General features: G+C 34.8%; 1 protein-coding gene across 1 annotated transcript in view; it reads left to right on the plus strand.

Annotated features, from left to right (window-relative positions):
- Positions 1-13,696, plus strand: part of mgl (low-density lipoprotein receptor-related protein megalin) — a 1,043,262-nt gene that overhangs the window by 864,352 nt on the left and 165,214 nt on the right. Inside the window, exons 65-66 of the mRNA XM_090381453.1 lie at positions 2,044-2,202; positions 10,382-10,460. Coding sequence (XP_090237579.1) covers positions 2,044-2,202; positions 10,382-10,460 — 238 coding nt within the window. The remainder of the gene's footprint in view (positions 1-2,043; positions 2,203-10,381; positions 10,461-13,696) is intronic.

The following is a 13,696-nucleotide window of genomic DNA, read 5'->3' on the forward strand; positions in this document are numbered from 1 at the left end:
TTTTTTTTTTATGAAAACCCCAAATGCTACACTGCTCCAATTTGTACAGCAGTCTTTTAGCATTAGCATTAGTAGAGGCATATGATGCAAGAAAGCAAGCATATATAGCATCAGCCAAAAAAAAAAAAAAAACCCTCCCATTCACTCCAAATCTTTGTCTAGTTCTGCCTTAAACTTATTTAAGTTGTTGGCCTCCACTACAACAGATGGAAGTTTGTTCCAACTATCAGCCACCTGGTGGCTAAAGGCAAATTTCTGCACATCTATTCTACAATTGCCTCAGGTGAGTAATCTGAGCAAGAGGAAGAACCCCATCAGCATTGAGCTTGTTCAAACTATTAAAGGCCTTATATACCTCAATTAGATCACCTTGCAGGTGCCTACTCTCCAGAAGCTGCAATTTACAGAACTTTCTTGATAAGAAAGGGACAAGCTTGTCCCTTTCTTGATAAGTGCACAGCTTTGTTCTCCTCGCCAATCTCGTTGCCATACTCTATACCCGTTTCAGCAGCTCTACATCCTTCCAAAAATGAGGCCTCCAGACTTGTATGCAGTACTCAAGTTGTGGTCTGACCATACAAGGGGACAATCACTGCCTTATCCATGCTAGCAAAATTTCTGTATATCATTGACAAGACACCACGAGCTACTCTTTCTGCCTGTCTGCATTGCTCAGAAAATGTCATATCTGACTGCACAATTATCCCCAATATGACTACACCTTTACAAAAGCAAAAACCCTTCCCTTTACCCCTGATGGTAGTTACATATTTAAGTAAATCCCACATCAGTATACTGTGATCACTGCCACCTAGTGTTTCCTTTAGCTGCAGATTCTTAATGCATGAAGAATCACTGATAATAATCAGATCAAGAGTATTACTCCCTCTGGTTGCCTCTCAAACATGCTGCTATGTGCAACAGTGTCAAAATATTTCCTGAACTCCAAGTATATGATATCAGAATTATTTTTGCATCCAGTTCCTTTTTTACTGCATCATAGTATCAAATGAGATTGGTCAGACAAGCTTGTCCCTTAATGAATCCATGATGATCCTGCATTACTTCTTTAATCAGACTCCATTATTTTTCCTGAAACAATGGTAAAATTATCAGGTCTGTACTTTCTCATGTCATCTTTTTTATTCCCCTTTGTGAATTGGTGATACATTTGCATATCTCCAATCCACAAGGACCTCCTCCGAATCCAAAGATGCTCCCATAATTATGGCTAAGTGTCTGCTTACCTCCTTTGCTGTCTCCTTTAATATAATTAAATTGATCCCATCTATCCTAGGTGTCTTTTTTATCTTAGGCTTCAACAATTTCTCTTTCACTTTCCTCTCAGTTGTCACAAAATCATTTAGCTCCATGTTAGATTTTGATGAACTTCTGACATTCCTCTCCCTAGAGAACCTCCTTGTTCATGAATGTAGGTGCAAAATTTCCTACTCTGTTTGTCAGAAACATGAGCTGTATCATCAACAGTTAAACTATTGACCTCAAGTGGACCAATGTGATGCAACTCCTTACTTCTACTGTTAGTATAAGTAAAGAAGCCTTTGCTGCTTTTCTTAACATTCTTTGGCAGAAATTTCTCTTAATATGCTTAGCCTTCTTTGTGATTTGATTACAGACTGGTTGATATCTACCATAGGCTTCTGTATCACCTGATAATTTATATGTATACCATGCATTTTTCTTCTTTGCCACAAGTCTCATTGGTTCATCTAACATCCATTTAGATCTAAGCATGTTATAAAGCAAAATATAACTTAATACACAGTTTCAGAATCTTAAACAGGGACCTGAGAAATTTTTTTTAAAAAATGCATTTTATTTTCATTATGCACGTTGTATACTTTCATTTTTTTTTTTTACCCCTAATTGCTTGGAAAAATCAGGAAATGGATCTCATGTAGTAAGGTTCCATGCATGGATTTTTACTATAACTTTTGAAATTTTCTGAAATAATAACTTTATTATATTTTAAATATTTCCACCATATAATATTAGTTTTCTTAATTGTCTTTATATTTTCAGCCTGATCAGTTTAAGTGTGCCAGTGGCCACTGTATTGCTTTCAAACTAAAATGTGATGGTAATAAAGACTGTCGTGATGTGTCGGATGAAACTCATTGCCCTACACGCTATCCTGGTGGCCGATATTGTCAAGAAAATCTTTTTCAGTGTAACAATACAGTATGTGAAATTTTATATTTCCATGTATATTTACGTATACAGTTGGACCTCTCTTTAACGAACTTCCATATAGCAAATTTTTCTATTTAGCGAATTTTTTTGATTTTTCCCTTGGTCCTTACATTGAAAATAGTTTCCGTATAACAAAGAAAATTTCCATATAACAAACTGATTTCGAGAGACCTGTGTGTGCATTGTTTACGCCTCTGGCCTTTAGGCAATAGAGCTGATACTGTAGAAAGCACAAATTAAGAGCTAAAAGGATTAAGAATTAATCCCTTTAGATTTTAATAGGTAAAACATTCCACAATTTAATGGTGCCTGTAAAATTATATAACCACTGCCACCTTAAAAACAACAAGGTGGTGGTGATTGTATAGGTTTTATGGGCAACCACGTCTGCTGTACCAAGAAGTTGCGCTGGTCAACTGCTATCTATGTGTCCACAGCCATTGGCAAAGATTAAGGCATATTCCCAACTCGGACAATAGTTCTGGTCAACCTGTTTTCTACTGTAAGCTGCCTATTAGAGAATTAGGAGAGAGTAATTTTCCTTTATCTAGGAAATTCATCTGTTGTTTGGCAGAAATGAGTCATCCACACTTTCACTAAATTTAACTTGTCTCTGTTTACATGGCAGGTACAAGTGGTCCCTAAATCAGTTTTGTTTTAGCTGCTGTGAAATGTCTGAGGAAATCCTTGAATGTAGTGGAAAAAATGGAAGTGCTTAATAGTGATTGGGATGTTAAAAAAAATCGCTTTAAAAAATGGTATCCCTGCCAGTAATGTGTCAACCATTCTAAAAAACTATGTTTCGATTTTTCAAACTGTTTGAGGAAATGGGACCCGGTCGGAAGTGTGTGAAATTATGCCTGTATGAAGATGTAGACAAAGCAGATTTTAAGTGGCTGAAGTTGATTCAAGACCAAAACATGCTGATATCAGGGCCATTAATAAAAGAAAAGGTTATGGAGTGCGCATCTTTTCTGAGGCATAAAACATCCCAAGCCAGTTCTGGTTGGCCGGACAAATTTAAAAAGTGCCATGAAAAAAGTTATTTCTGGTGAAAGTGGAGTTGTAACCGAGGAAGACTGTACCCATTTGAAAGAAACAGTTTTGTAAAAAAATTATGGAGGACTACGAGCCCAAAGGCATATTCAACATTGATGAAACATGTCTATTTGTTAAATGTTCACCGAACTAAATGTTCCCTTACTTTTAAAGGTGATAAATGTTTAGATCGTAAAAATTGTAAGGAGAGACTTAATCTTGGTCTTGGTAAGTATTGGTTGGTGCAAATATGGCTAATAGTGAAAAACTGAAGCTTTTGGTAACAGGCAAAAGTAAATAACCCCTAATGTTTCAAAGGAGTAAAATTTTTAGAGTTGGACTGCAACTACAACAAAAAAAAGCTTAAATGACAAGTGAAATTTTTGAACAGTTGATGTTAAATTTTGATAGAAAGATAACAAAAGATTACATTGATCGTCGACAACTGCCACCAACCTTCACTTGGTAATTTTGAAACTTACAAGTGTGAAGCTTGTTTTCTTCCCTCCGAATACCTCATCTAAACTGCAACCAATGAACCAAGGCATTATCAAGAATTTGAAAATGCACTACATAAGATATATACTGAGAATAGAAATCAGCCAACCTATAGATTCTGTTATTGATTTGCAGATATGCATATCAGAGTTGGTGAAAGTGTGGAGTCAAGATGTGATGGAAACAATGATTAAGAATTGTTTCGCAAAAGCAGGTTTTGCTAAAATGCCAATTAACAGTGATGAGAGGGATGAACTACTACATGACACTGAGCAATCTTGGAAAGAACTCCAAGCAAGAGGTTTGATCGGTGGAATAAATTGTTCTTGAAGAATTTTTAGTAGTTGATAATGATGTCATAGTAGCTGAATATCCAAGAGACTCCAGCATTTTGGGAGTATTCAGAGAACTAGTGACAATATCGACAACAAGTTGGATGAAAATGAAGGCAATATTAAACCTTCCAAACATGAAATGTTAGCAGCATTTAAAACTTTGAGTCGAGACCCTCAGTGTGAAGAAAACAATGCCACAAAATATATTTGAATCTATAAACATTTTTATGAATGACGTAAAATTGAGTGTACAACAAAAGATAACCAAATATTTTATGAAATAATTCTTAAAAGTATACTAATATATTGTGTGCATCATGCAAGTAGTCATTTCTTAATATTTATTTATTAATAAATTAATTGTTTTAAAATGTTAGAAAATTTATTCATTCCCACTTATTTCTATTTTCCCATCTTTTACTATATTTCTAAATGTTGACAATATTTTTCATTGTTGAAAAGGTAATATTTCTGTTTTTTCAACGAATGATTGATTTCGTTATATAGAGGTTCAACTGTATGTGTTTCTATATGCACATGGCTCATATTGCAGAACTAAGCTGACTTTGTGTTTTATTTTTTCTTTAAATATATATATAATATCGGTGTAGAAACACCATAGTTTACCCATAAATTTGAACTACGTATATAGTGTAAAAAACATCGTTTTAATTGTATTTCATATTGTGGGTGCCTTCACAACGAGATAACTGATATTGCACTACTTCAAATAAATAATGTTTCTCTAGTAGTGAAGACTACTGTTATTTATTTTCAGTGGATACCACCACCCAAGATGATCGTTTCAAAGCTAGGTGTGAATTTAATGTAAAAAAAAAAACCGTTGGACCAGATCTATTAAACCAAACAAATGAATTATAGCTAGTTTGTATATGTGTGGAATAATAACTCTACTATCCACTTATCCTTATTAGACTTAGAAAAGCAAAAAGTAGAGGGAAAGTTATAGTAGGAGTGGAAGAAGAAAAGAAACGGTGTAGAAGAATGAAAGGGACAGTAACTCTTCCAACTCACACCACTCAAAAACTAATAAATTCCTTGAATAGGCAACGCTTCCCCAGTAGAGAAGACTGTTGTTACCTATTCTTGGAAACTCCGTGAATATCAGGCTCCCCTGGTGACCGTTTCAAGGCTTGTTGGCCTTTCATCGGTGGGTGGGCTTCATCATCAGTGAGTGGGCAGGTACCCCGGTAATGCAACTTCCCATCACAGTTGCGAAGTTATTTCCACAATGTGAGAGATGCCAAATGGTGTATAAATAATGATGTATTAGAAGATGAAATGCACAAGGTATAATTTATTATGAGTTTAGGTAATTAACTATATAATATCGGTGTAGAAACACCATAGTTTACTCATAAATTTGAACTATGTATGTAGAGTAAAAGGCATCGTTTTAATTGTATCTCATATTGTGGGTGCCTTCACAGTGAGATAGCTGGTATTGCACTACTTCAAAGAAATAAGTCTTCTCTACTAGAGAAGCGTTATTTAAAACGCTTACAATTAAAACGATGCCTTTTACACTATATATCATTTCATCTTCTAATACTTTAAATACATATAGAAATATTTTCCTAATAAGAAAGGTTGTAATAATTTTTGAATGAAATTATCTTGGGTATATAAAGAAAATGGAAGACTTGAATAAATATATATTATCTAATTAGTGTCATAAATACAAAGTGATGATGTAAGATATTTTACATATCTGACAAAACATGAATAAATACTTCATAAATATATACAATAGATTCTCAGTAATCCAAGTCTTGTTAAGCTGAGCCCATGCAATTCAAAGTTACCCCAGCAAAAAATGAGCTACCTAACTTATTAATTCTTATAGGTATCAAAACAAAATATATAAATTAAGTTTTTTTTTTTTTTTAATTAACCCATGAGCAGATGCACTGGTGTATTTTGTACATCAAAAAAAAAAAATTAAACTTAAAATATTTGTTTCTTCGAAATATATTGAATGGCAAGTAAAATACACTTAATTCTTCCTTATGTAACATGTTTTAGGTCCACTAATATAACCATCTTTGTTGGTACTCAAAATTTTTACATAAGCATTTGCATAAATAGTTAAATTATTATGTAACTGTTTATTGTATCTGTTTCTGATTAGTGACTATTTTTTTATTTAAAGTGATTAATACTAATTAGAGATGCACAGTTTGACCATTTCTAATTTTTATCAAAAAAAAACTAATGATGATGTATAAAATGCATCAAATTCATGATTTTTTGGACAATGTACTGGAGGGTTAAAAACTTTTTAATATATAACTTTCTGACTATACAGGTTTTTAAAAATTTTAAAAATTGCATGAAACAAATGAAGGAGCATGTTCTACAGCAAAAAATAAGAAAAATTTTCCTATAAAAATATGTCTCAGAAGCCTTTAGTATTAGCCATATAGCACAAGGATGTCCTAGGTTTTTGCTACACCATCAAAAAAAAAAATAATAATTAATTAAAAATATAAGAATAAATAAATAAACTACTTATGTGATTCTCTCTTCATGTAGGTACCAGCCTTGCTGACTTTTAAATTTCCTCAAGCTGTCAGATTCAACTGCCCATGGAGGATGTATTTGAGTAATTAACAACTCCTTGGCTCAAAAAAAAAAAAAAAAAAAAATCCTACAATTCAATTTAAACCTCTTACCCCATAATTCGAATTAGGGCCCCTAGTTCTGGAATCATTTACAACAGCAAAAATTTCACCCTCATTTTCAAACTGCATCATTAACTGCATTAAAATTTGAGAAGTATGGCTGTTAAAAAAGAAAAAAAAAAAAGGCATTTACTCTAATAACTGACCTAATTAAAATTTCTATAATTAGGTCAGTTATTTTTTTTAAGTTAAAATTAACTAAATTAAATTAAATTTTAATTAAACTTTAATTAAAAAGTTGAATTAAAAAAATAGTGGAAGAAAGGGACCTTGGAGTTACAATATGGATATGAAGTTTTCTGTACAGTGTAAACTGGCAGCCAGGAAATACCATGGTGTCCTATTGATGATTTATCAAACATTGTCTTATTGAGCTTTAAGGGTCATAATTCCTCTGTGTAAGGCAATTGTAAGACTACATTTGGAATTGGCAACCAGTTGCCTCAGAAGTGACCTGATTGAACTTTGTAAGGCTCTGAGAGGGGGGGGGGGTTAGTAAAAGAGAATTATAGAGAATTCCAGAACCAAGGATCATAAATTAAAATTACAGGCAAAGAAGTTTAGACTAGATTGTAGGAAGTTTTCTTTTAGCCAGTAAATTATTGATTGCTGGAACAAGTTGCCTTTACAGGTAGTTGAGGCTGACAGTTTAAATAAATTCAAAGTCAACTGGATAGTTACCTATGTTGAGGAAGGAAGTACATAATTTGTATTTTCTTATCTACTTTTTTTTTTTTGGTTAGTGCTGTAAAAGCCTGTGGCTTCCTTGCAATATGGTAAAGACTATTATTATTTTTTTTTTTATATAATATATAATTTTTTTTCAAAAGATATTAAATGGCTTGTAATATGCACTAAGTGCTTCCTTATGTAACATTTTTTTGGTCACCAGCAATCTGGTGACCTTAAAAGTGTTGATACTCAAAATTTTTGCATAAGCATTCGCATAACATTTTTTTTATTATTTTGCTTTTCTTTAAGATGATTAATTCTAGTGAAAGATGTACAGTTTTTAGTCATTTATAGTTTCGTTTTGCTTTCCCCCCTCAGAGCCTTACACACTTCAATTAGGTTCCCTCTAAAGTACCTAGTTTCGAAGCTCTGTAGCCCACATACTTGAAGTCTTTCCTCGTATGGGTACCCTTTTCAGATCTCACCAAGTGGGTTGCCTGTCTTTCCAGAAACTCAACATCGTTTTGGTGGCCTTCTCATTTGAACATTCTGTTCTGCATTCAGCCTTACAGTGAGATTATGACCTCCCTCTCTCTCTCTCTCTCTCTCTCTCCAGGCAAAGGTTTGATAAATCATTAATAGAACACCAAGGACCATCCTTGCCACCTTTCTGCACTGCACTGAAGAATTTCGTATATGCCTATATTGTAATCCCAAAATCCCTTTCTTCCAAGCATGAGTTATTTTGGGATTACTATTACCCAAGTGTAAAACCATGCATTTTGCTGCACTAAAACATAGCACTTTTCTGAACATTACTGAAACCTATCTGAATTATTCTGAAGAAGCACTGCTTAGCACTGATAATTAATTGATATCTTAATCTTGATATTATCTGCAATTAAATCATGCCCTTTATTCTTTCACCAATGTCATTTTAGAAAATCAGAAACAACAGTAGTCCTAGTGCCAATCCTTGGGGAACCCCACTTTTCATGCTAGACCAATCTGAAGAGTAATGATTAATCACCACCCTCTGCCTCCTGTACCATGCCGTCCATCTAAGGATCTTCTTTATGATCTCAAGCTGTTCCAGCTTATACAATAATCTTATATGGAACTGAATCAAATGTTTTGCCAAAATCAAATAAACAACATTAAAATTATTTCCTACATCTCACTCATATTTAAATCTGCCAGTAGTAGTAGTAGTAATGGCAAATGATGCAAGAAAGCAAGCTTATATAACAAAAAAATATAAATAAATAAAAAAGTTCATCCATCCATACCCTCCAAGAATTTGTCTATTTCTCCTTGAATTTATTCAACCCATCCACTTCCTCAACAACAGATGAATGTCTGTTCCAACAATAAACCACTCACTGGCTAAAGGCAAACTTTGCACATCCATCCTGCAACCATCCTTCCTCAAATTTATGCCCCCTCATGTGTGTAGTCTCAACAATTGGAAGAATACCATTACCATTCAGCTTATTCAATCCATTCAAAGCTTTAAACACCTAAATCAGCTCTCCCCACAGGTACCTATCTTGAGATGCTGCAATTTGCAGAACTAAAGCCTTTCTAGGTAAGAGCACTCTTTTGTTTCCTTCACAATCTGGTTGCCCTTCTCTGCACCTGTTCCAGCAGATCTTCATCCTTCCTAAAATGAAGCCTCCAGACCTGTACACAGTACTCAAGGCGTGGCCTGACCATTGCCTTATACAGAGGGACAATCACCTCCTTCTCCCTGCTAGTAAAATTCCTATATATCATTGACAAAACCCCATGACCTGCCCAGGCAGCCTGTCTGCATTGCTCAGAAAACTTCATATCTGACTGCACAATTACTCCCAGGTCTTTTTCATTTTCTACCACCTTAAGTGTAGTACCACACAGTTGGTACATTTCTCTGGGGGTTGCTTTTCCCCATATGCAGTACTTTGCATTTTTCAAGGTTAAACTTCAGTTGCCACTTCTTAGCCCATCTGCCCAAATTATCTAGATCCTGTTGCAGTAGCACACTGCCATTATTGTCATTAACAACCCTGCCAACCTTTGTATCATCTGCAAACTTCGACACTAAGCCTGATATACCTTCATCAATATCATTGATAAATATACAAAACGACAGAGGACCCAAAACCGAACACTGTGGGACTCCACTAATAACATTAGTCCACGAAGAGCAGCACCCATTAATTACCACCCTATGTCTTCTCCCATTCAACCATCCTTTTATCCATTGTAGCAACCTACCCTTAATACCATTCTGCTCCAATTTGTACAATAGTCTTCCATGCACAACAGTGTCAAAAGCTTTCCTGAAATCCAAATATATGATATCAAAATTATTTTTTGCATCCAGTTCCTTTGTAACCACATCATAATATCCTATGATGTGTAGCTGCTCATTAACCTCATAATGGTTAACAGTGTCATCACTAGCATTGTTTATAACAGAAAAACACAGATTAAGCAAATACTGTATTATTTATGCATTATTATTTTAGTTTATTCAGAGAAACCCAGATATTTAGCATCTAGTAACTAGACCATACCAAATTTTAAAATATAAGGTTTATTTACCATATTCAGATTCAAATAGTGACATAATATATGCAGCTGAATATGATGTAATATAATATGAGTAATATAATGTATGCAGCTAAATAATGATCAGCCTATTTCAGAATTCTATTCTGTTCTATTGATATGAAGATAGCAGCAACTCTGCTGTAGTAATTAAAATCAATTACATTTCTTTTATAGGATGTTAAAAGATTAATGTCTTTTTACTCTCATGCATACTATATCTTGCTGAACAGGGATTGTTGTATAATTTCTAACAAGTTGTGTTTTGTTTTGAAATTAAAAATTAACTGTCTAGCTACATGCTACATGTTTTTTTTTTTTTAGGTGTGTATTCGACATGATTTCCTTTGTGATGGAGATGATGACTGTGGAGATTCTTCAGATGAACAGGAATCCCTTTGTCGTAGGTTTTTGCATTCAAGAATTTATGAATCTCTGTTTTATGGATGGAAATTATAAACTATAAAATATGAATTAATATTATTGTTATCATGTTTGTCATTACACAATAAAAGTCTATTCATATTCAGTATGACATAAAATTTTAAGTGGATATGTATAGAATGCATTATATATAAAGTGCATTCTTCCCACATCCATTTAAAACCACTGTTCCTCTTTATGAAATAATACAATAAATACCCTATTATAAATCATCTCATACTTTTCAATCCTTGAGTATTTGAGCATACAAAATTTAAGCAAAGTAAGTTTGATTTGCTTATTATCAATATGTTTCATTAGGGGGGATATTAGAAGCACTCATATATGACTTGCTGAACTGCATTGCTAAAATCCAAGGTTCTCTGATCACTGCAGATAAGCTACTAAGACAGCTCATTGGGTTCTGTCACTGATATGTAGGAACTTTGCTAGCAAAGACAAAGTGTAGTTTATTCCATTGATGATTAAATCAGTGGATTAAAAACCAGTTAAACTAAATCTTGAGTTTTTCATATAGAACTGGAAACCTATATGCCAAAATTATAGGAAGGATTGGAGAAGATCAGCATAGGATCTGTGCGGTGTGAATTAGTTGGAAGTAAAGGTATAATGAGTGGAAGTAATCTACAGACCAGAAGACTGAAAAGTATGACGAGAGTCTTTATATGCAGATGGAATGGGCAAGCAAGAGCAAATGTCTTATTATTAGTGACTTGGATCTGTCCCCGATTGATTGGAATATGTGGGAGGGAAACTCACCTTGAAGAAAATTATTCTAAATAAACTAGATGATTAATATTTGTACCAACATGTTAGAGAAAGTACTAGGGATCAGAATATTCAAAAGTCATCATTACTCATGAATTAAATGACATTAATGAGCTTAAAATACAGAAACCATTGTCAGGAAGTGATCATGCAATCGTCAGAAGATGAAAAAAGATTTTGTAGTAGCTAAAGGTAAAGGTACAGGTTTTAACTTCAGAAGAGGGGACTTTGACAGTTTAAAGCACTATCTAGCATCTGTAAATTGGGCAGATTGCCAAGGGATAGCAAATACATTTGAATTATGAAATACTTTTAAAGCAAAAATCACAGAAATTGTGAACATATACATACCTTTAAGAAAATATTTCAGGATAAAGATGCTAAATAGGTGAATGCAGAGCTGGCCGGTCAAATAGAGCAGGAATAGATAGCATGGGACAGTTACAGAGCGATAAAAAGTACAGAAGCCCACAATGGGTACAAGTTAATCCAAAAATAAGGTTAGAGAGGCCAATGCTGCATATGAGAACGCATTGGCTAAAAGAGCAAAGAATGGGGACAAGAAATTTTTGATGTATGTGAATATAATGAAGAAGAAAGCCAATGAGATCAGACCCGTGTCCACTGGGTGTAGGAAGCATTTGACTCAGTACCTCACGAGAGATTAGTAGTAGTAGTAGTAGTAGTAGTGGCATGTGATGCAAGAAAGCAAATGTATGAGCTTATGCAGCATCAGCCAAAAAAAAAAAAAAAAAAAATCACACCAAATGCCTGTCCAGTTCCTCCTTAAATTTATTCAACCTATCAACTTCCACAACGACAGATGGAAGTTTGTTCCAGCACATCTATTCTACATCTGTCTTTTCTTAATTTGAATTTATGCCCCCTTAGGTTCGTAATCTGAACAAGTGGAAGGATCCCATCAGAATTCAGCGTGCTCAACCCATTCAAGGCCTTATATACCTCAATCAGATCACCGCACAGGTGCCTAGTCTCCAGCCACTGCAATTTGCAGAACTTAAGCCTCTCTTGGTAAGAGGATCCCTTCATTCCCCTCACCAATCTTGTTGCCCTTCTCTGTACACGCTCAAGTAAATCTACATCCTTCCTAAAATGAGGCCTCCAGACCTGTACGCAGTACTCAAGGCGTGGCCTGACCATTGCCTTATACAGAGGACCTAACACCGAACCCTGTGGGACTCCACTAATAACATTAGTCCAAGAAGAGCAGCACCCATTGATTGCCACCCTCTGTCTTCTCCCACTTAACATCCTTTTATCCATTGTAGCAACTTACCCTTAATACCATTCTGCTCCAATTTGTACAATAGTCTTCCATGCACAACAGTGTCAAAAGCTTTCCTGAAATCCAAATATATGATATCAAAATTATTTTTTGCATACAGTTCCTTTGTAACCACATCATAATATCCTATCAAATTTGTCAGACAAGACTTTCCCTTAACAAACCCATGCTGTGTCTGAATTATTGCTGCAGTCTTGTCTAGATGATCCTGCAATGCATCTTTAACCAGCGACTCCATTATTTTACCCGGAACAGAAGTTAAACTAACTGGTCTGTAATTACTCGTGTCACCCTTCGATCCCCCTTTGTGAATTGGGCATACATTTGCACATCTCCAGTCCGTGGGAACCTCCCCTGAGTCCAAGGATGCTCTCATAATTATGGCTAAGGGTTTGCTTAGTTGCTTTGCCTCCTCCTTTAATATAACTGGATAGATCCCATCCACCCCAGGTGCTTTTCTTACGTTTAACTTCAACAATTTCTCTTCCACTTTGCTCTCAGTTATTACAAGATCATTAAGCACCCTGCTACAATTTGATAACCTTCTGCCATTTTCAAACCTTAATAATTCCTCACGTGTGAATGTAGATGCAAAATACTCATTCAGTTTGTTTGCTATCTGAGCAGGATCATCAACAGTCGAACCATCAATGTCAAGTGGACCAATCAGATTCATCCCTTTCCTTTTAGAGTTTATATAAGTAAAGAAATCCTTGCTGTTTTTCTTAGCATCTTTTGCCATGGATTTCTCGTAATCTGCCTTCGCCTGCCGAACCTCCTTTGTGACCTGATTACAGATTAACTTATATCTGCCATAGGCTTCTGAGTCGCTTGATAATTTATATGCATCCCATGCATTTTTCTTCTCTGTTACGAGTCTCATTAGTTCATTTGACAACCATTTAGGCCTAAACCTTGAACAATATTTCTTAATAGGTATGAAACTTTTAGTAGCTTCCACGATTAATTCCTTGAATGCTTCCCACTTAGAATTTACTGTTGGTAACATCGTCAGTTGATCCCACTGTACAGAATTTAAAAACTATCGGAGACCACTGTACTCGCCTTTACGGAAGCAAAAACCCTTTCCTTTACCCCCTGATGGTAATTAAATCTTTAAG

The sequence above is a fragment of the Mastigoproctus giganteus genome, chromosome 9 (genome assembly GCF_048544385.1).
Source record: "Mastigoproctus giganteus isolate SK-2022 chromosome 9, ASM4854438v1, whole genome shotgun sequence".
Taxonomy (NCBI): Eukaryota; Metazoa; Arthropoda; class Arachnida; order Uropygi; family Thelyphonidae; genus Mastigoproctus; species Mastigoproctus giganteus.